This window comes from Phoca vitulina, unplaced genomic scaffold (genome assembly GCF_004348235.1).
Source record: "Phoca vitulina isolate PV1807 unplaced genomic scaffold, GSC_HSeal_1.0 scaffold32, whole genome shotgun sequence".
In the NCBI taxonomy this organism is placed as follows: Eukaryota; Metazoa; Chordata; class Mammalia; order Carnivora; family Phocidae; genus Phoca; species Phoca vitulina.
In genome coordinates this window covers 18,672,167-18,695,893 of record NW_022589735.1, presented here as the reverse complement: position 1 = coordinate 18,695,893, position 23,727 = coordinate 18,672,167, and the positions used below count along the sequence as shown (strand labels likewise).

Genomic DNA, 23,727 nt, shown 5'->3' with positions numbered 1-23,727 from the left:
ACTGTGTCATTGTGTTAAGCTGGTGCAGAGTGACTTAAATAAATCATATGGCAAGGTATTGAATGGCCTGTCAGCCGTTAGAGTAAATTGATGTTAAGGAGTAGCTGTTTTGGTGACCTTAGACTTTGTCCTTTAGTAGTCTAATTTAATACATTACTTCAGAATACTGACAGTTTATCTCCATTGATGTATGTGTTGTTAACAAGTGAAAAGAGTCTTTTCTAAGTATGTGTGTTCTGAACTTAGTAATTGTGTGTAATCAGCTATGATTCCTATGAATATGGTTTTTGATTCCTTTCTCGGCTATTTATGTTGGTAGTGATTTTCATAAAGCAAACCACATTAAAATACAGACCGAATTTCTTGTAATTAACTTTTTCCTGCTTTCTTTTCTAAAAGTAAAAAAAAGTAAATAAAATTCACGTCTGCCTTAATGAATTTTCTTTTCCTCAGTAATATGTTTGCTCAGTAAAACTGCTTTTCTCATTTTTCCACTGTAATTTGACAGGTTTGTTTTGTTTCACTGCTCTAATGTCAGCATATTGTCTAATTAAATACCATGTAAGATGGAAAATACAAAAAAGGTGTTTATCATTTCACATTATATAACGTAGAGGTCAGCAAGTAGCTGGGCTCCTCCTTTAATGTTTCCCCAATTCTTTTTATTTTACTAAAAATTTTATGAGCTTCTCATTGCATAAAGCCGAATAGCTTTTTTTTTTTTTTTTTTAAAGATTTTATTTATTTATTTGACAGAGAGAGACACAGCGAGAGAGGGAACACAAGCAGGGGGAGTGGGAGAGGGAGAAGCAGGCTTCCCGCCGAGCAGGGAGCCCAATGCGGGGCTCGATCCCAGGACCCTGGGATCATGACCTGAGCTGAAGGTAGACGCCTAACGACTGAGCCACCCAGGCGCCCCAAGCCGAATAGCTTTATTTCGGTGTGACGGCCTACGTTTTCTGTGAGGCGGTGCCCAGCACGTGGTAGCCGCCTGCCGTCAAGTATCCGCTGGTCACCTGCCGCGGGCAAGGCACAATTTTCAGTCTTGGATGAATTCTCTAACCTGGCTACATACTGCAACAGCCTGTTACTACATTATATTATATTAACTGTTATTTCATTTTATTTTATTTATTTATTTTTAAAAGATTTTATTTATTTATTTGACAGAGAGACAGCGAGAGAGGGAACACAAGCAGTGGGGGGAGTGGACAGGGAGAAGCAGGCTCCCCGCTGAGCAGGGAGCCCGATGTGGGACTCGATCCCAGGATTCTGGGATCATGACCCGAGCCGAAGGCAGACACTTAACGACTGAGCCACCCCAGCACCCATATTTCATTTTATTTTATTTTTTTAGAGTGGGGAGAAGGGCAGAGGGAGAGAGAGAATCCCAAGCAGGTTTCATGGCCAGCATGGAGCCCTATGTGGGACTCGATCCCACAGCCCTGAGAGCACGACCTGAGCTGAAATCAAAAGTTGGACACTTAACCGACTGAGCCACCCAGGTGCCCCTACCTGTTTTTTTAAATAAAATATGAAGGTTTTGTGTGCGTGCGTGTGTCGTGTGCGTGCGGTGTGGTGGTGGTGCTGGGGGCCGGGGCAGAGGCCAGGATGGTCCCTCTCTGTTGCGTGTGCCACCAGCCTAACATGGGTTCACTTGGGAACTAGTGCTATGAGGAAAGCAGAAATGTCTGAGACTCCTGCCTTTAGTAGGGATTTTAAATCTGAAGAGAGAGCTAGAGGTGTATAGTCAAAAGTGATTACAACAGCAGTGCCCAGATGGCTCAGGTGGGTGAGCGTCCAGCTCTTGATTTCGGCTCAGGTGTGATCTCAGGGTCCTGGGATTGAGCCCCGCATCAGGCTCCATGCTCAGTGAGGAGTCTCCTTGAAATTCTCTTTCCCTCTCCCTCTGCCCCTTCCCCTGCTTTCACATTCGTGTGCTCGCTCTCAAAAATAAATAAATAAATCTTTAAAAAAAAAAAGATTACAACTGAAAAGACATATGAATAGGAAGGTGTGGAAAATATATCTGTCAGTTTCTTGTACCTTCCTAGTCTCAAGTGATGTTTCTCATGAATTATTTTTCTTCAGTAGCTTCTGTACATTTTCTTTAAGTAGTGTTAAAGTTTCCTGTCTAGTAAATATGAATATTCAAAATCTGAGATGCTTAAGTTTTAGAACCTCTTTAAACTGTAGAAAATCAAGGTATGACTGCTATTTATGATCTTCCCTTAAAACTTAGGGGATGAGACATAGGACCACAAGCATCGGGACACCGATGTCGGCATCTCTGTGTCTCAGTTGGCTCGCTTGTTAGCTGTGGTGGCACTGTGAGAGGCTGAGTGACCCCTCCTCGGGCTAAAAACAATAAGCATTAGATTGAGTACAAGAAACCTAATGGCAGCACTTTATCTTCCATCTAGTTCGGGATATGCTGGTCCCTCGATTTTCTGGGTATTAGAAGTTTGATCTTATGTTGCTACTTGTTGTTTCAAATGTAGTGACTTAGGTATTCTGTTTCCTTTTAATGTTGAATTATTCAGCATTATATTGAAAATGGTTTCAAAGCATAACTTTTTATTCCTGAACTTACAGTGGAAATTATGTTACATTCTCTCCTGGCTGGATGCAATAACTTGATGGTCTTCAAAAGTGTCTGTTTATTTATTTATTTTGCTTTTCATTTTAGGAAACTTAAAATGTGAAGCAGTCATTGCTGATGTCCTAGATAAAGGATCCGGTCTAGTAATTCTTGTGGATGGTAACTCACTTCCAGTTCTTCTCATAATACTGTTAGATTAATAGGCCTTGTATGTAACCTAATGCTTCACCCTAGAATCTGATCAGTGAGTTTGTGTTCGTCTTCTAGTTTGTGAGAAAACAAGATAAGCGTTCCAAAAATTTGTAAGTTCTTAGAGAAGAAGCAAAGATGGGGAGAAAGAGTGGGTTGGGGTAGGGGTGGGAAGACTGGGGCGTTTCCGACACAGGACCAACGCACAGGGGTGAGGTGTGGCTGGTGTACAGAGCGTGGCGATGAGCTCCGCTCGCTGGAGCACGGGCTTGGTGGGAAGGCACACATCGACAGCCGTCGGTTGATAGCGAGCCTATGTTGTAGATACTCTTGTCTTTGTTGGCTCTTTGGAGCTTGGAACGTATTTGACCCCTGAGTCATTTTCATAAACGGTAGTTAGGTTCCTAATGTTGCGCATTCAGGCCTGTTGAACTCAAATGTGGCTTCAGCACCGGAGCCACATTTTATTTGCAGTGGGGAAAAAAAAGGTTACAGTAGTTTAATAAATGTTGAAATGCTAGTAATTAAACATCAGCTAAAGATCCATCGCTTAAAATTCATTTATTCTGAAGTTTAAGAAGATAAGAAATAGATCTTTATTGTTAAAAAATTTGGAAATAAATTATAGTGCAAAGTTTAATATTGTCTGATAGTTGGAATATAGGCTTCATCATTTTTGTTCTAACTAGATAAATAGAAAGTTTTACTCTATATGCTGTTGAGGAGCTTGTCTTGTTTTTACTAAATAATATGCTGAGAACAATTTTGATGCTCTTAAGTGTTCTACTAAATTGTTTGTGTTAGCTCATAGAATTTCATCGTGTGTCTTTTCTCTCTCTTTTTCTCTTTTTCGTCTTCCTCTTCATCCTCCCTTTTCTGTTGTAGATTTTTGTGTTTTCTTGTCATTCCTGAAGTTGGCCAACATTTGGCTTCAACTCTCCTAGTTTTCTTTTACTCTTCTCCCCGTGCTACCAAATATGTAACATACCACAAAACAGAGGTTCTTCCGTGACCTTAGCTACCCTGTTTACTCTTTTCTTTTGACCTACACCATTGATCTAACTCCAGCTTGGTAATGGGTAATAATGTATTAGAATTTGTAGACAAAGTGTATATGAAATGAGATATCCAATTTCCTGTGTAATGAAGAGAAAAATCTTATTTTAAATACAAATTGCCATGACCTTCCTTATTTTTTATTGTAATTAGATTTTTGCTTAGTCTGTCATTCAAAGTCATATTTCTAGTTTTCTAGAGCTGGAGATACAAGATAGTAGTCAAACTCTCACTGGGAAATTAGTTAGTGGAAAGAGGGACAGTTGTCCTACATTCATTCATTACTTATTCACTGACTTGCTCACTCATGTCATATATTTGTTAATTTACTCGTTAATTTAATAAATATTTATTAGGTGCCTTTTCAGTCCCAGGTACTATTCTGATTGCTGGGAATAGGATGATGAGGAAAATGCCCATGATTCTGCCCTCCTGAATCTTATACCTTCATTCTCACTATTTCTTCTTTTACACTCCAGGCTCTTTTTGAGTCCTTTGGCAGAATGTGTGAATGTTCGAGAGTGTGGGATTTTTGGAAATGTTTGAGATGGAGAGAGTTGAGATACGATAGGCAGTTGAGGAGTTTTAAGAAGAGGTGAGAGAAACTGCTGTTTCATAATGAAGAGAGGATTTGTGAAGATGCTCTTCACGCTGCCTTCTAGAGACTGGTAGTGAATGAATTAAAATCATGCTTTGTAAACCAAACTTGGGCATCTTTAAATTACCATACCTTTCAGTAACTGGAATCGCTGATCATATATTGGTAACTAGTCATGGCTTTTGAGAATAACTTTATTTTTTCTTTCATTTGCTTTTCAGTCTATTCTTACTTTGAGGAGGAACTTGTATGTTATAATCAGTTCTCTATTTTCGTTGTTGGCTCTGGAGGCATTGGTGGAAAACGGACGTCAGACAAAGTCAAGGTAGGCTCTGGCCTTATAAGCAAAATATATGGGTATTTAAGTGTCCTTATCTATATTTTGAATGCACATATTACTATATGTGCAAACTACACATATTATCATATGTAGCATAGATCCTCAGTAATTCACGCTTCTTTGAATCAGAGTACGCTTCTTGGATCGGAAGTGTTGTTTATGTGTGGATATTTTGATCGGTAACACATGTTATATATAGAAAAGTCTGGCTGATAAAAATATTAATGTACCTGAGATAATTATGGGAATATTTTTACTTTCTTATACAAATTTTGTAGCACCCAGAAGTCTTTAGAAAAACCCAATGCATGCAAGTGATCCTTGTATAAAATAAAATCTTTATTAAATGACTTAAATACTTCTTTTATGTAAGACAATGCTAGTTATTCTTTAGTTCTCAAATTCTATCTAAAAACATTTTTTTCTAAAAATACTTTATAACTTGGATTTGACACTAATTCAACCTGGGCTTTACCTCAAACATTTCCAAAAATCCCACACTCTCAAACATTCACACATTCTGCCAAAGGACTCAAAAAGAGCCTGGAGTGTAAAAGAAGAAATAAGGTTTGAGGTAATAAGATTGTACTATAGTAAATATTCCGGAGTAAATGAAGTATACTTAAAGCAGTATGAAGAAACTGCTTCTGGAACGACGGTGTGAGGAGTTCCCTGGACCCTCTCCCCAGTGAAACGGTCATGGCATCGTAAGTGGTAAAAATTAAAACAAACAAACATTTGAAGTGTCTGGGAATTGTCCTCAGGGCATAGAGCAAATGAGGAAATGTTTATCCTGATAAGACAGTGAGACTCTGTGGTATTTGAGCCACAGACCTCCCCTTTTTCCCTCGTCCCCTGGTTCAGCCTGGTGGAATCTCCACTCCAGGCATGTGCAGCCAAAACACATGATCCGTCTGCCCCGGCTTCCAGAATAGGGCCATGCTGTCTTCCCAGGAGGAGGAGGTCACTAGTTTTTCTTACCCCGCCGCCACGCCCAGCTTGTGTTGCTGAAGCTCTTTGAGGTAGGAATAGCTCAGGGTCAGGGGATTCTTGTCCTCTCTCCAGCTCCCACGTAGAGGGTGGGCTCAGGCCCCACTCCCTCTTGCCCCAGCTTGCAAGATTCTGGAAGAGGAAAGCTGAGGAGACCAGTAGCTACTTGCCCTGCCCAACACCACTTCTCCTAAAGTGAGGCTGTCACTTGGGAGATAAGCGGGCCACTCTCTGCCCCTCCCCCTATCGCAGTTGAGGAGGGGTTTTGCCCACGGGGTAAGGCAGGCTGTCGTGATAAGATGGCTGAGGTTCTTCCGAGGAAACTGACTCGTCATGGAATAGAGTATTTGGAAATTCAAAAGTAAGAGTGCCCACAGAAACTAGATTATGTTAGTGATAAACAATCAAGAGGAGGCTGGTAAGCTCCATGAGAGCAGGAAGCTAACAACTGGCCCAGTTAGAAGTTTACTAGAGAGAACCATGGAGAGGGAACTAAGGAGAGCCCTCATGGGATCATTAAACCTCAAAGCCTGGCTTCAAAGACTAGCTCTGTGAAGAGGCCTGACTTCAGAGTAGTTTATGTCCCACGGCACTGTTGAAAATAATAGAGCAGTCATCCGGCATGTGGAGCCTAGCAGTTGGGTATTAGGATACCAAACGAGGCAGACAATTGAACAGAGAGATCTAGGAGAGACAGTCGCAGAGACCCCTGCTAATACCATGGAGCTCCCGGGGTGACTGCGTTCTTGCCCGAGGCTGCACCTCTGAGGAGCACCACCAGGGGCTGCTCACGGTGGGGGACATAGACTTAGCTAAAACAGGCTAGCCAAGGCACTACACAAATACACTAGGGTCCGGTCACCACAAGCCTGCCGAGGGGAAAGGAGGTCAGTGTCTGGAGTTGCTGTAACAGGTTATCTAAAATGTCCAGTCATCAACAAAAAATTACAAGACACACAAGAAACAGGAGCACATGATCCAGAGACAGGAAAAGAAAACCAGAACAAAACGGGCAATAGAAACTGCCTTTGAGAGGTCTTCTTCATAGACGAAGACTTCCAAGCAGCTGTTCTAAATGCGTTCAGAGATAAAGGAGAGCATGCTGAAGGAAGTCACATGTGAGGGCACTGACTCCCAGAGAAAATCAATAAAGAGAAGTTATGTAGCAGCACCAAACAGAAGTCCTGGAGCTGAAAGTACAATGAGGGAAAGGAAGAATTTTCTAGAGTGCTCAGCAGAAGATTTGAACTGTCAGAAGGAGTCAGAAAGCTTAAAGATCTGTCTCTCTGTCCATTTGTCTACCTACCTACCTACCTACCTACCTACATCAGTCTCAAGAACAGAGAAAAAAGATGGAGAAAAGAAAAAGAATGCAGAGCCTCAGGGAAATGTGGGATACCTCAAGTAGAGCAGCTGCGTGTAGTGGGAGTACGAGCGAGAGAGCAGAGAGAGAAAGAAACCGGCAAAATGTTGGAAGGAATACTGGTTTTGATGAAGAACTTTAATCCACACATCCAAGAATCTCAGCCAACTGAGAGACCCGCACCCTTAGTAAAGTCCATTTAAAGATGAAATCAATTCAGGCTTGAGTTGTTTGTCTAATTCTTACAGTTATTATCACCTTTTGCCCTGGGAGAAGAGTCTTCACCTCTTTCTCCTTTGTGGCCCAGAGAACGGATCCAGTTGTGTAATTCCTTTCATTAAATGGGTCATTTCAGGGAAATCACACAGATGAGGCCAGCAGTTAGGAAATTTTAAATGTTATCTCCTGAGCAGGAAATATTTTTAAAAGCTTTTTATCTAACTTGCTGATTTTATTACATTGAAACATGGCTGTTCATCAAATACCAGTTTGAGTGAAGAGAGTAACTGTTACTCTGTTAGTATTTAACGTGTGATGTTTTTGATTTCAGGTAGCTTTAGCCGTGCCTAATAGACCTCCCGATGCTGTACTTAGAGATACCACCTCACTTAATCAGGTAAGATTGTAGTTTCCAAAAGTGATAAAGCCCCTGTTTGCTTTGTTGGCAAGGGCTTAAGGAGACTGCCTCGCTTAGTAGTGAAGAATTGCATTAAGACCTTGGCGAGCAGGATAAAAAGGACTAAAAGGCAAATTTTAGTCACCTTTTTCTCTTTCCGGAAAGAAAGTTGAGCTACATTGCTTGAAAACAGATTATTTTTAGGCCAGTTTTAGTGGACAGGCAAAAATAAAGCGTCTTAGGAAGGGTAGGTGGTTTAATCTCTTTTGTTTGGCATAAATAATTTGTTTTCTGATGGAGGAGATAAAATCAGTTGACAGATTCTGTGAGCACGCGAAGATTGATTTAAGAAACAAAAGGTAACCATGAAGATGCGAAAGGCCACTTTGTTTGTGTGAGTCCCGGAAGAATCTTCCCTGCAGTGGCCAGAGGACAAAGCATGCAGATACAGAACAGAAGACATAAATCTCTGATGGTCCTCTGTGAGGGAGCAGCTGTAAGGACAGCAAATTATTTATAAGTTTATGTGGTTTTTGATGCTAATTTTGATATGCTTGATATGAGAACTTCTGCAGGATTTATGTTTGCAGGCAAATAGAAATATAATTTCATGAGCCAGAAAGAATTAAGCTCGGTAAATATGTAATTGTATTTTTTTTTTCTGCAGTATGGAATCAGGTGATGGAAAGAAGAACACTTTTTTTTTTTCCTGAGATTCGTTTTTGCCTTTCAGTGTTTTTCCCATCCCCATTTCTTACCCATTTCTTAAGAATGCACCCATATTTATGTTTAATTAAAGCGTCATAGTGAAATTAATTTTATTAAGGCACTAAAAGGACAGAAAAGGCTTGGTGATTTCATGGTTCAGAAAACCCAGCAGTGCTCCTTTATTATTCTTGGGTTACTGAAATAACAAAAGGTATCTGCTGTAGATAAGAAAAGCTGAATAGTTTCCAGGGCTTGAATTTCTACACACAGTAAGTCGAGAGATTTTTTTGTTGTTGTTCTTTTACTCTTTTTCAGAGGAATAGAACTTTTCGTTAGTGTTCAGCAGAGTTGACTCTTTTGCTGTGTGATGAAGGGCAGTTTTTAAGTTAACAAATGTTTTTGGTATAAATAACGGGCACCCATCATTTGACGGAGCGTTTTGTCTCTTATGGTCATTTGAGAGTACGATGAAAGCCACATTCTATTTCTTCAAAAGCCATTTTTCATAAAACTTTGCATACGCTTCAAGGGATTTAGGGCTGTTTTAAACTGAATCGGTGCCATAGGAGCTCCAGATCAAGTGGAAGAAATGTGATCTATGGTCAAGGAGATGAAAGGACACTTGGATACTCAGGATGTAAATGTCGGAATAACTAGGGCACCTGTTCCGAGCAGTGAACGATTAAACGCGGGCTTTGAATCGGTGCGTAAGTGCTGTAGACATTCTGAGAAGGGACACTCATTAGGGAATGGTGTTCGGAAGGTTCTGGTAGGAGAGCTGGCACTTAGCTGGGCTAACGTGGGGTGTAGCCAGAGATGTAGGGCTTGCAGTTTGGCCAGGCCGGGGATAAGAAGTAAGGAGAGCTCATTGTAAGAGAGGAGGAGAGCATGATGCTGTACAAGGGGTGAGAATGGGAGTGACCACATGAGACAGTAGTGGGAGCTGGTTGTGGACGGGCAGATCCAGAAGGAGAAGTGGAAGGAAGGAAAAGATGATGCAATTATAGCATCAACTCTGTGCTAGGTGTTTACGTTAAATCAGTAACTTTTTGGTCACTAAGGAAACTGGCAATCATATTTTTAGCTCTACCCCATATCACTTCTGGGACAGTCTGTTTATCATGTCTTTAGGAGCATTTCTTCATCTTCAAACTGGTATGACATTACAGGTGTCCTCTGTCGTTTTTCATAATTAATAAGTAGAAAATGCATCCTTAGTAATCTAGAAAGACAAGAAGAAATAGATGTTAGATGTCAGGCTTTACAGTTGGGGAGAATGAAGACAAACATCTAGTTGCCCCAGATACATATCTTATACCACTTATTCTAACATTAGCTACTATCATTATTAAATAGAGTTAGTCTTGGGTATATTGGTTATACCGTCCATTAAAATATTTTTTATTGAGTTATCAGGTGTATGATGAGTAGTACCTTTTTTGTTTGTTTTTTATGATTCTGTGTGTTGCCTGGATGTTCCTTCTGCCTTCACTCACATAGCTGTTCTCCGATGGTGGCTGGGCCGGGCCAGGAGATCCAAAGTGACATCTTTGATAAGTGTAGGGTCTTTGTGCTGACTTCTGCCCAGAATGCCTCTAAACTCTGCAAGGCCTCTTTCTTCATGTGTTGGCTCATCTCCCAGGGCCTTTCTCTGCTATGGCCCTCAAGGGGACCAACCTCTGTTTGGATTTCTAGAGCTCTCTTCTGTAGCTTCCCCCTGTCCAGTGCAGACACATTCCAGGGGCACAGTCTCCCAGAGCTCTGATCTTTATCTCTTTAGCTCATTGAGATTGTTTTGCTCTGTTTGGCTCTCCCTTTTTGCCCTGCAGTCTGAAAGTGTTGTCCTGCAAAGAGCTGTGCTCTCTTGTTTGTGTCTCTTCTGTCAAGAGACACAAAACTGCTCGCTCTGCAATGTCGAAGAACAATGCCCCCCTTAGATTTGCAAATGATTATATCAGTCCTTTTGCTCAGTGTTGCCCTGTCACCTCTGTGTTGGATAAAGCTCCTCCTATGGTAGATTCCCCAAGAAGGGCTCATGTGTATAGTATTCCTTTGGTTCCTGTGTATTTAAAACCGTTTGTCCATACCCTAGATCCTTAAAGAACAACTTGGTTGGATATGAAGTCTTGAGTTTCTCAAAAATGGTGTTCTGTCGTTACCTTGCTTTTATATGTGGCTTTTGAGAATTTTGATGCCAGCCTAATTATCTTTCTCTGAGTTACTTGGTCTTTATCCTTGAAGCCCTTAGGATATGTTTCTTTATATATATATATATTTTCTTTTTTAATTTTTTAATTTTTTAATTTTTTTTGAGAGAGAGAGAGAGAGTGAGTGAGTGCTTGGGCAGTGGGGAGGGTGGGGGGAGAGGGAGAGAGAATCCCAAGCAGGCTCCATGCTCAGCACAGAGCCTGATAGGGTTCTATCTCATGACCCTGAGATCATGACCTGAAATCAAGAGTTGGACGCTCAACTGAGGGAGCCACCCAGGTGCCCCTATTTTTCTTTATCTTTAAATGCTAATAGTTTTATTAGGCTGTGTCTCAAGTGTTGCCTGTTCCTGGTCAATTTCCCCATGCCGCTGGTAGGCCTTTTTAATAGGTATATTTACATCTTCTTTTCTTTTCAGCAAGTTTTCTATAATTTTAAATAGTAGTTCTCATTCATTCTTTTGTTTTTCTTAAGTACTTCAATTTTATGTGTGTTGGATCTTTTTCTGTCTTCTTTTAGCCACTTTGTCTCTGCCTTTTTTACTTCCTTCTTGGTCTCATTTCTGTTCTCTTGGTTCTTTCCCTCCCTTTCTTTTATGTCCCATATAAATTTTGATTTGCATATGTTTCCCTCTAGGCATCTTATAATTTTTTTTAAAGATTTTATTTATTTGAGGGGGGAGTGGCAGGCAGAGGGAGAGAGAGAATCTCAAGCAGACTCCCCACTGAGCACGGAGCCCCATGCGGGGCTCAATCTCACGACCCTGAAATCATGACCTGAGCCAAAACCAAGAGTCAGATGCTTAACTGACTGAGCCACCCAGGAACCCATAGGCATCTTATAATTTGGTCTTCATTCCTGATAGAATTTCCCCCCTTCCCTTCCTTTCCTGAGTTTAATCCTATCTTATTTCATTCCTTCATGTTTGTTGTCCATTTGATGTTCTTAGTTTTTGAGTTTTAGATTCATGGTGTTTGTTTCATATCCCCAAATGCTTGAGTGTTGTGTTATAGTTTTCTTCTGTTTGGTAGTTGTTTTGTTTGGGGAAATTTCATTTATTGTAATGCTTTGGTTCTTATTTCCTCTGTTAGTCTTACAGTAGCTTTCTAAAGATGGAGGCTGCTTACCTGTTTGCAGTTTGTGGGTAAGATTGGTAGTTTGTGGTGGTTTACAAGATTATCTCGTTAAGGAATTCAGGACTGCCCACTTCGTCAATGCGGCAAAGTGTGGTTTTCTTTGAGAGATGGCTTTTTGGAGTGGGACATTGTCAGGAGCTGTTTTATTAAAATCATTTTTCTTTAGTTCTCTTTATCTTAAATTTCCTGTCTTGCTTATTTTTTCCTACATTATCCAGTCTTGAAAGCGGACTTCTTTGTTTTATCCTCTTCTCCCCCAGAAATGTTGCCTTTCTGGACTGCCACTTGGAGGCCTATACACTTCTAATTCTTTTCTTTGTAGTCCCTGTTCTCATCTTTCAGGATTCTCCTCAGGACTTTTCTTTTTCCTTAAGGGGGGCTTTCTGGAAGTGATTTTTCTTTCTTTTCCCCTCCTCTCTTCCACACTGCTTCTGCGCTCCCCTTCTTACCCCCTCCGCTCTCTCCAGTAGCTTTGAGAGGGTGCTCAGAAGGTAGCTCTGCTGGAAATTGGTGCTTATTTTTCTGCTGATAGCAATTTGAAGTTGGCAGTGTTCTCCGTCTTCGGTTACTGTCTGTAGGCTTGGGATCTGTTTTATTTGTTCTTCGTGTTGATCTGTATGCTTTTTTGGAGCATGTGAGGATTTGGCAAGTACACATATCTGAGCCTTTTGATTTAGCATTTAGTTTAACTTAATGATACAATTTTTTAAAAATAAAATTAAGAACTAATTTCCTGATTTGTCGAAGAGCCTCCCACTCACATATAATACACAAGTAAGGCAATTTAGAGCTGTTTTTCTTAGTTGTGTGTGTATGTGTGTTTGTGAGTTTTAGTGATTTTTGTATCTAGACAGAGATGAAACAAAAAACAAGATTTTAGCTTTCCTTCTGAAAGTTGAAATATGAATGTCTGTCAAAATATTCAGAAAGTAAGCCTTGACGGTGTTCCTTATTATTTGGAAAACGGTTATTTTGCATTTATGATTGAATTTAATAAAACATCCAGTCCCTTGACTTTAGTCGTGTCTCATGCTGGCTCTGTTCTGTCTTTGCTTTCTCTGCCATCTATAGGAAGCAATACTGTCATTGAAATAATATGAAAATTTTCATATTCCTTTAATAGGATTTCTTTAGGAGAATTAGTTGTTCTTCATTTATAGGAATGATATCTGTGGGGTAAGAAGACTGGTACTAATCTTAAAACTTGGTTGTTGTATCCTTGTGCACGAACACTGCCGTAGGTTACGGATGTGACCTCAAGTGACCTCCAGGAGGAATAAAAAGGAGGAACCAGAAAACCAGTTCAACTGAGTCATGCAAGCAGTATTTTTAAACAATCAGATAAATAGAAACATCATGTATTAAGATGACCCCAGGGTCTTTCTCATGTCTGTGTGGAAATCAGAAAACCTTAATTTTTACATTCTTAACAAATTATACCTTATGACATGCAAGTATTTGGAGAAATGCTTGCAAGCACATGTTCCCCTTTTCCCTTTTGTATATATAATCTCCTGTAGCTGACAAGCTTCAGGACAGTTCTTTTTTTTTTTTTAATTGACTTTTTATTGTTATGTTAATCACCATACATTACATCATCAGTTTTTGATGTAGTGTTCCATGATTCATTGTTTGTGTATAACACCCAGTGCTCCATGCAGAACGTGCCCTCCTCAATACCCATCACCAGGCTAACCCATCCTCCCACCTCCCTCCCCTCTAGAACCCTCAGTTTGTTTTTCAGAGTCCATCGTCTCTCATGGTTCGTCTCCCCCTCCGATTTCCCCGCCTTCATTCTTCCCTTCCTACTATCTTCTTTTTTTTTTCTTAACATATACTGCATTATTTGTTTCAGAGGTACAGATCTGTGATTCAACAGTCTTGCACAATTCACAACGCTCACCATAGCACATACCCTCCCCAATGTCTATCACCCGGCCACCCCCTCCCCCCCCCCCCTCCCCCCCCTCCACCAACCCTCAGTTTGTTTCCTGAGATTAAGAATTCCTCATATCAGTGAGGTCATTTGATACATGTCTTTCTCTGATTGACTTATTTCGCTCAGCATAACACCCTCCAGTTCCATCCACGTTGTTGCAAATGGCAAGATCTCATTCCTTTTGATGGCTGCATAATATTCCATTGTATATATACACCACATCTTCTTTATCCATTCATCTGTTGATGGACATCTTGACTCTTTCCACAGTTTGGCTATTGTGGACATTGCTGCTATAAACATCAGGGAGCACGTACCCCTTCGGATCCCTACATTTGTATCTTTGGGGTAAATACCCAGTAGTGCAATTGCTAGATCGTATGGTAGCTCTATTTTCAACTTTTTGAGGAACCTCCATACTGTTTTCCAGAGTGGTTGCACCAGCTTGCATTCCCACCAACAGCGTAGGAGGGTTCCCCTTTCTCCGCATCCCTGCCAACATCTGTCGTTTCCTGACTTGTTAATTTTAGCCATTCTGACTGGTGTGAGGTGGTATCTCATTGAGGTTTTGCTTTGGATTTCCCTGATGCCGAGCGATGTTGAGCACTTTTTCATGTGTGTTGGCCATTTGGATGTCTTCTTTGGAAAAATGTCTGTTCATTTCTTCTGCCCATTTCTTGATTGGATTCTTTGTTCTTTGGGTGTTGAGTTTGATAAGTTCTTTATAGATTTTGGATACTAGCCCTTTATCTGATATGTCATTTGCAAATATCTTCTCCCATTCTGTCGGTTGTCTTTTGGTTTTGTTGACTGTTTCTTTTGCTGTGCAAAAGCTTTTTATCTTGATGAAGTCCCAATAGTTCATTTTTGCCCTTCCTTCCCTTGCCTTTGGCGATGTTTCTAGGAAGAAGTTGCTGCGGCTGAGGTCGAAGAGGTTGCTGCCTGTGTTCTCCTTTAGGATTTTGATGGACTCCTGTCTCACATTGAGGTCTTTCAACCATTTGGAGTCTATTTTTGTGTGTGGTGTAAGGAAATGGTCCAGTTTCATTCTTCTGCATGTGGCTGTCCAATTTTCCCAACACCATTTGTTGAAGAGACTGTCTTTTTTCCATTGGACATTCTTTCCTGCTTTGTCAAAGATTAGTTGACCATAGAGTTGAGGGTCCATTTCTGGGCTCTCTATTCTGTTCCATTGATCTATGTGTCTGTTTTGTGCCAGTACCGTACTGTCTTGGTGATGACAGCTTTGTAGTAGAGCTGGAAGTCCGGAATTGTGATGCCGCCAGCTTTGCTTTTCTTTTTCAACATTCCTCTGGCTATGCGGGGTCTTTTCTGGTTCCATACAAATTTTAGGATTATTTGTACCATTTCTTTGAAAAAAGTGGATGGTATTTTGATGGGGATTGCATTGAATGTGTAGATTGCTCTAGGTAGCATTGACATCTTCACAATATTTGTTCTTCCAATCCATGAGCTTGGAACGTTTTTCCATTTCTTTGTGTCTTTCTCAGTTTGTTTCATGAGTATTTTATAGTTTTCTGAGTACAGATCCTTTGCCTCTTTGGTTAGATTTATTCCTAGGTATCTTATGGTTTTGGGTGCAATTGTAAATGGGATCGACACCTTAATTTCTCTTTCTTCTGTCTTGTTGTTGGTGTATAGGAATGCCACTGATTTCTGTGCATTGATTTTATATCCTGCCACTTGACTGAATTCCTGTATGAGTTCTAGCAGTTTTGGGGTGGAGTCTTTTGGGTTTTCCACATAAAGTATCATATCATCTGCAAAGAGTGAGAGTTTGACTTCTTCTTTGCCGATTTGGATGCCTTTGATTTCTTTTTGTTGTCTGATTGCTGTGGCTAGGACTTCTGATACTATGTTGAATAGCAGTGGTGATAGTGGACATCCCTGCCGCGTTCCTGACCTTAGGGGGAAAGCTCTCAGTTTTTCCCCATTGAGAATGATATTCGCTATAGGTTTTTCATGGATGGCTTTTATGATATTGAGGTATGTACTCTCTATCCCTATACTCTGAAGAGTTTTGATCAAGAAAGGATGCTGTACTTTGTCAAATGCTTTTTCTGCATCTATTGAGAGGATCATACGATTCTTGTTCTTTCTTTTGTTAATGTATTGTATCACGTTGATTGATTTGTTCAGGACAGTTCTTCAGAGCAATCTGAAAGACTCTTTCCCAGGCTAGAGTCCTCAGTAAGACAACGAATAAAGCATTTACTCACCTGCTTTGACCTTGGCTTTCTTTCAGCCTGCATACTGTTGCTAATATCTTTTAAAATAATAATAAGAGCTCACATTTATTGAAGTATAAATATTTATCAAGGATAGTACTTTGTAAGAGGTGTATTACCTCTCAGTTTTTTAAATGAGGAAATTGAGGCTCAGGGTGGTAAGGAAACTTGCCCATTAATGGCAGAGCTGGATCTGAACCCAGGTCTGTCTGGCGTCAAAGCCCATGATCCATCATGTTTGACAACTTGCCCTTCAGGCTCTGAAATGTATCTTTGTTTTCATTTGTATGCAACACAGTCCTGTATATTTGCCTAGTGTTTTATTGTTTGCAAAGTGCTTTTTAAAAATGATCACTTAATCCTCTAACATATGACACAGAATCTTGCAAGTCACCACTATACAATAATTGTTGATTTGTATTTAGTTATTTTTAGAAGGCCATATAAAGGGAACAATGTTGAGTAATTGAGAAAATGAATCATTTATAGAACTATTACATGGAGGGATGGAGAAGAGAAAGAGCTTATTAAAATTGTACAAAGCGTATTTAAAAAGGAATGGCATTTTCCTATGCATTATGGAAAATGTTTTCTAGAAATAAAATGTATTAAAAAAGAATAATCAGTAATTAAAAATAATAAGAATCCGGTAATTAAGAAAGTCAGATGTGCTGACACGACGAGTCTTTACGCAGCATATCAGTAGTCTTGGAAAGCCTGATGTAGCAACTGATGAGAAAGGGCAAAAGTACTGAGGCAGATCCTGAGGGGAGAGTTAAATAAAGATACACAGAATACTAACTGTTGGCTCTTTGGTGAGTCTCTCCTCGTCAGTACTGAAAAGTTTGAACGCTAAACAAGTTAAATGCTGGGAGCTATGGCAACTTTTTCCCTATTGTTTTCTGTATCGTTCTGCTCATCCTGCCTCATCGAAGTAAAGAAGTGACAGGAAAATCTGGCCTAAGTAGAAATTTCATCTCCCCGGCAACCTGTCAGTCTGTTTTCTTGCAGGATGGGCTCATGCTCAGGATTTAGGGTACCAGGACAGTGAAAGTCGGCATTCGTCTTTGATGTTTATGTGTCTAGTATTGGTTTACAGGCTTCAGTTCAAATTACCCCGTTAAGAAAGTTGGCCTAAATTTTGCTTGGTTAGAAGAGGCTGTAAATACCTACCTTATCTTCATTGTGTTTTAATGAGTAGATTGATGGATTCATTTCTGTGACTTGCTCCTTACCCAGATGTAGTTCGTGGCTCCCCTTGCCATTATCTGACGGGTCCCCTCCTCCCCAACTGGGTTCAGTGGCAGGTGTTGCAAAACGCATTTGATTTACAGTTCATCTTTCTGTGTTAGAAATAGTTATTTTTTAAATCAGAGCGTCACTTAGAATACGTTTCTTATTTAATAACCAGCCATATATCCTGTTTTTCTTTTAATGTGTTCTCAGAAACTAGTTACTGAGAATAGCTCATTACTTTTATAATTCTTTCTCCGCAGGCTGCTTTGTACCGCCTCAGTGGCGACTGGAATCCCTTACACATTGATCCTAACTTTGCTGGTTTCGCAGGTGAGTTGCTCATGATATGTACCAATGAAAACGACTAGCTTTGGTCATCTAAGTAACACTTAGAGACATTGCTACTTAGGAGAGCTAGTTTGAGTAATATTTTAAAAATAACCCTCTCCTAACACATTGATGCTAAGGATGGGGAAGGGCAGGATACAGGGTTCAGAGGATGGTGTGCTTGGAGTTCATAATTCAGATTGTGGAGGACGGAAGCTAGTGCAGAGTTTCGATCGGATCGCGTGGGCGGGTGTCTGAGTTCTCCTGACAGGCAAGGACGTTGGAGGTGAGAGCAAGGGACTGAGAGGTGACAGAAGGATCATCTGATACTGAAATCAATATGGATGATTTCATGGTTATAGCCCCAGCTAAACAGAACAATTCTTTGTGTTCCTACATCTCTAACATGCATTCCTTTCTTGTTTCTTCTCTGTTTGTTTATTTCATAGTTTTCCCCCCGGAGGTATTTTTTACAACTCTTTTCCACGTTTCTTAAAATAGATGGTATAATTCATCTGAGTGCCGTTTGAAATCCTGAATTAATTATCCTTGGCTTTTAAACAGGATATGTGCCTCTGTCTGACCAAATTCTCTTTCTTTTTTTTTAGGTTTCGACAAGCCCATATTACATGGATTATGTACATTTGGATTTTCTGCCAGGCATGTTTTACAGCAGTATGCAGACAATGATGTGTCGAGATTCAAGGCAATTAAGGTATGTGTGTATTATTGTGTAATTTGAACATTAGTTCCTTTTTTATTTTTGGAGAAGGAAAGGAGTTTTAGTGACTTCTTTTAATATAGGTACTGTACTGAAACAATACACATTTCTGTTATTTCACTGACTTGGCAATCAGCATGTGTTTGTATTGTAGCTATAAATACCTCTCACACTTGCACCATGAGGATATCGTATGCAATTATAATTTCAACAGATTAATTGGATTGCTTCATAAATTAATCGGGAGCATACACATGTCAGCCTATAGGCATTAACAGAAACTTGAGATTTACTTTTTTTTTCACTCTTTTGTAATTTGCCCTAACTTAATTAAAAATGTTAAGTGGCTGCATTTGAACTCTCAGAAACATACACCAGTGTCAGCATGATGGCTGCTTATTGATTTTCACATTTTCATCCCTTATAAATTACAAAAAACCCCTATCTCTGCACACAGTACCTTTGCGGAGGTGTACGTCAAAAGACAGACGCTGAAAATAACGTTTAAGATGGTGTCAAATAGCTCCAGAAGCTTCTGTCGATTTGTGCTCTATGAGGCAGTGAAAATGCATTTTCTGCTGTGTTGCCTGTAATAACACTGATTATTTTCATGGTTTTCACTTTATTATAACTACTTGTATTATTACGTAATCCTGTGTACACAGAGCAAATACAGTGGTAGAGAAAATGATGAAATAAGAAGTGGCATTATTTTGTCCTGCACGCCATCCCAGATCTTATTCCCCAGATGTACTTGGTACCACTTTCAGCTGCATCCTTTACGTTGTCCTGGGGGGACCTGTATCACTCTCCTTAACATGATGGTGCTTCTGTTTCTTGCTTTGTCAAGATTAAAGACTAGTTATGGACTCTTTATTTTGAAAGATAAACTAGCTAATACAAACTATATCCATTGTCTAATTTTATCATACTACTATTTGTGTTCCTTTATGAGTTTAAATGTATTTAAACCTGTTTTCTTCCTTTTATGTTCTCTAACATCCATCTGAATTTCTGTCCCCCTCAAGTAGGAAGGTTTCATTTTAAAACATGTGTAACCCTCAAACTCATTTCTTTTAAAGGTTCGTTTCGCAAAACCAGTGTATCCAGGACAGACTCTACAAACTGAGATGTGGAAGGAAGGAAATAGAATCCATTTCCAAACCAAGGTATGAGTCATGTAGTTAGAGGTTCCTTGTTTTGTTACCTGCCTCACCACACCCTGTAACCCTGGTCCATCCTACAGCGTTCTTTCAGTGAATACTGGGGGTATGACGGAAAACCTAGAAGGTTTTTTTTTAATCAGTGGTACCTTTTAATTGAAAATAAGATGGCTTTGTACCTTTTTTTAAATTTTGTTTTACTTTTTACTAAATTGGTGCCTGTATGTAGGAATGGCACAGCTGTTCGGAAAACCCAACCAACCCTATCTTTTTGGCTCAACCAGTCAACCAAGTCATTGTCAAAATATAATCTTCAGAATATTAAAGGCATGACTCTCACACAGATATAAAATGAAAATACGACAGAACTCTGTTTAATTGCTTAATGAGGGAGCTGGCTAGTTGATAAAACTGGTTCGGAAGAGAATTAGAGCAACAGTGTCTGGCCCACCAGGACCCACTGCCAAATAATCTTGCTGGATTAGACGCAAAGCTAATGAATGTCCTACAGAACAGTAAAACCATACCCTTTATGGTTATGTTTTCTACTGCACAGGAATCATGTGCATCTTGATCACACCAGAATCCAGAAAGTAACACCTTATGTCACAGAGGTTGGGCCTAATTAAGAGTAGGTGACAAGACAAAAAATAACTATTTCTCCCTAAAGAGCTAAGTAAAGTTTGGGTGAGGCTGTTAGCAGTGTTCCAGTAAAATACTAAAAGGCCATGCAATCATCCCTTTATTTGTAAGATTTTTAAAGATAATTTTTATCAACACGGTTGGCCAGGCTAGTACTTTTTTTGGCCGATCATTTTGTACTTGTTAAAAATCAGATGGTGTGTGTTGAGCCATGTAGACACCACCATGAATAATAATAGTAGCTATTAAATACCTCTGAGCAGGCTGTACTATTGTCTCTAATATGCCCAAGAACTCTCCATTCGCTGGAAGAAAATCTAGGTTCAGGGCTCTTAAATACTTGCTCACGGTCACACAGAAAGTGGTCAAGCTGGGGGACACACCCAGGTCTTCCTGGCTCAAAGCCCCAATCCCAGAGCCCTCGCTCTTCTTACTGTATCACAGTTTCTTTCGTCAAGAAATAACTGTAGACGTCAGCTTTATGTGGCTGCCTTACTCCCCATTAATTCCTGCGGCTTGCAGTGTCACTTTCCTGCTTAATTTGTGTATACCCTTCATTTCCCGTGGCCTCCTGTCCTCTCCTCTCGGCTTCCTTTCAAGCTCTCCCTTGCCCTGAGAGGCGGCCCCTTACCACTCACTCCGTTTCCTGCCCCCACAGACTCACATATGGCCTTTCTCTGAAATCCTCTTGCAGTTAATATTTGTGCCACCTCTTCTGGAGCCTTCCTATCTTCTAATTATTTTGAGTAAGTTTTATTTTTTGAGTAAGATGATGAAATCTACAAGCGGTCAGGTCTATGACCACTTTACGGGTTTTTATTTTCCTCAGTTGCAGTAATGAACAGCATAGAAATCAACTCCATGGATACAGACTTAAAGGGCTGAGAAATAATTTAATAGCTAAATAGAATACCTTCTTGCCATTTTGATAAATTCTAAGCATATCTTCCTCTCTTTTCACTGTATTTGCCTCCCCCGCCCAGTGATTAGAGGTAACTCTTTGCTATTAGTTACAGATAGGAATCCTCCTTTCCTTCCTTCCCTCCTTCCTTCATGTTGTATTTTAAGAAATATTTTTTTTTTTGGTATTTTAAGAAATATTTTAAACGGATGTTCCAAAGTGACATGCTTGGCTTGGTTGCAAGAAAGTAATTTACTAAAGTGTATTTTGTTCATAAATTGTCTCTTTCCATGCTTTGCACTGGAATATAATTAGAAATAAATAATTAGAAATAAATTATAATAATTAGAATTATTTCTAATGTATAATTAGAAATAAAATGAACAAATTGAAAGATCTTTTTTCTGAAGTACAATGGCGAGTGGTCAAGGGAGAATGATCTCAAGTGTTAAAAATCAGTTTTAATAAATGCTGCCTTAATTTTTAGACCTGGTCCTCCCCATTTGTAGCAATGCCATAGTTTTATGAAAGAGTAGCCATTGGAATAATTTTAGGTGAAGGATTAGGGATTCGAATTAGAGTTCCTTTCATGAGTATTTTGATGAAAGTCTAAGCATTTAGTTTATGCTATGTACCCTTCCTATTTGAAATGAGAATTAGAATTGTTACTTAAAAAGGATCACTGTGGTCTGTTCCAGAGGATTTTATTCTCTCTGAATAGAACAAATGCACTTTGAGCATCACTACTTCATGTGGATACTCGCCATGCCTTGTACTGTTTATAAGAATTCAGCAGTTCTCACCCTGGCTCCCCATGAGACACACTTATGTTTAAAAAACAATTTCCCCAAATACCAATGCCAAGGGTCCACCCCAGGGCATTTAAATTAGAATTTTTGGAGATGGGACCTCATCATATGTATATTTTAAAAGGGCACCAGATGATTCTACAGTTAGGGTTAATAACAGTTGTATTAAAACAGCAAGCCTTAGTGTTTATTCATCTTGACATTTAATTTATAAACTTGATTTAATTTGGATTCTTATTTTCTTATTCTTATGAGGAAAAATTGTCATTTTCTTTTAAATGACTGTGTACTGTTTCACAACGATACTGTGTTTTCATTGGAATCATCAGAGTGAACTGGTTTTTTTCCCTCTTAAATCTTAAGATCGAAGAAACTGGAGACGTTGTCATTTCAAATGCATATGTGGATCTCATACCAACATCTGATACTTCAGCGAAGACACCCTCTGAGGTGGGTTATCAAAACTGGTAGTCAAGTCATTTCCTGATTGATGAATTTCAGTTAAGATTACTTTTAGAATGTTCAGGCTGCTTTAGAAAATTAAGAGCTGTGAAAGATTCTTAGTTCTTGAAGGACGTTAATCCAAAACTGCTTCAGGTAAAAGGAATATTTTGACAACTTAGGAATTTCTTAAACATTTTTTAAGGGAGATACTGGGGTGGCTTTCAAGAGAAAATAATTAATTTTCTAGTTTTACAGTAACTGAATCAGTCATTTAATGCGAAATCTTTTTTTTTTTTAAAGATTTTATTTATTTGTCAGAGAGAGAGAGAAAGCAAGAGCGCAAGCAGGGGGAGCGGCAAGCAGAGGGAGAATCAGGCTCCCTGTTGAGCGAGAAGCCCAGAGTGGGACTCGATCCCGGGACCCCGGGATCATAACCTGAGCTGAAGGCAGATGCTTAACCAACTGAGCCACCCAGGCGTCCCAGTTGTTTAATGAGAAATCTTAAGCTAACAGTATTTTGGAGAAAAATAGAGGAAAAAGTTAACTATCCTGTACCTTTGCTTGATTTAAAGATTTGTGTAAAGCTGTGTATGCAAATATAAAAACAATAGCATGGGGCGGCTGGGTGGCTCAGTTGGTTAAGCGTTGCCTTCACCTCGGGTCATGATCCCGGAGTCCTGGGATCTAGTCCTGCATCGGGCTCCCTGCTGAGCAGGGAGTCTGCTCCTCCCTCTGACCCTACCCCCTCTTGTGCTCTCTCTCTCAAATAAATAAAAAAATAACAAAATAAAAACAATAGTATGTATTATTTATTAAAACATTTCGTTATTCTCTGTTAACATGAGGCTTTTAATATAAATGTTTAGCCTCGGGCTTCAGAAGAGTAACTTTGTAGTATTGAGGTGCTCAGACCCATGATCTTTAATTGTCTGTCGTAAACTACATCATCACATAAAGGCCTGGAGATTAAGATCCCTTAAGAAGAATCTAAGATCAGGGCGCCTGGGTGGCTCAGTTGGTTAAGCCACTGCCTTCGGCCCAGGTCATGATCCTGGAGTCCCTGGATCGAGTCCCGCATCGGGCTCCCTGCTCAGCAGGGAGTCTGCTTCTCCCTCTGACCCTCCCCCCTCTCATGTGCTCTCCCTCTCTCTCAAATAAATAAAATCTTTAAAAAAAAAAAAAAAAAGAAGAAGAATCTAAGATCAAAAACTTGAGAAGTGTTAGAGCTACAAGGAGATGCGGGCTTCACATAACTTAATCCCATTTTACAAAGAAAGAAACGAGACCACAGAGGCTGATTGATTTGTCCAGTATCTTCCTGCTCACGTTAGTTAGGACGTAGGTTGTATAGCTCCTAGGGTTCTCTTAAAATATTATTTCTGAATGCTGATAAAAGTAAAATCCTCTTACTAAGACTGAGGTCGTGGATGACATGAATAAACATAAGAAGAGTGGGAAAGGAGCCTGGTGTGAAAAAAATGAGTTTGCCT

General features: G+C 39.8%; 1 protein-coding gene across 1 annotated transcript in view; it reads left to right on the top strand.

Moving 5' to 3' along the window:
- The window catches only part of HSD17B4 (hydroxysteroid 17-beta dehydrogenase 4), a 90,021-nt gene that overhangs the window by 47,783 nt on the left and 18,511 nt on the right, over positions 1-23,727 (top strand). The window contains exons 15-21 of the mRNA XM_032425135.1: positions 2,690-2,761; positions 4,667-4,770; positions 7,689-7,754; positions 17,491-17,560; positions 18,166-18,272; positions 19,361-19,447; positions 22,157-22,243. Coding sequence (XP_032281026.1) covers positions 2,690-2,761; positions 4,667-4,770; positions 7,689-7,754; positions 17,491-17,560; positions 18,166-18,272; positions 19,361-19,447; positions 22,157-22,243 — 593 coding nt within the window. The remainder of the gene's footprint in view (positions 1-2,689; positions 2,762-4,666; positions 4,771-7,688; positions 7,755-17,490; positions 17,561-18,165; positions 18,273-19,360; positions 19,448-22,156; positions 22,244-23,727) is intronic.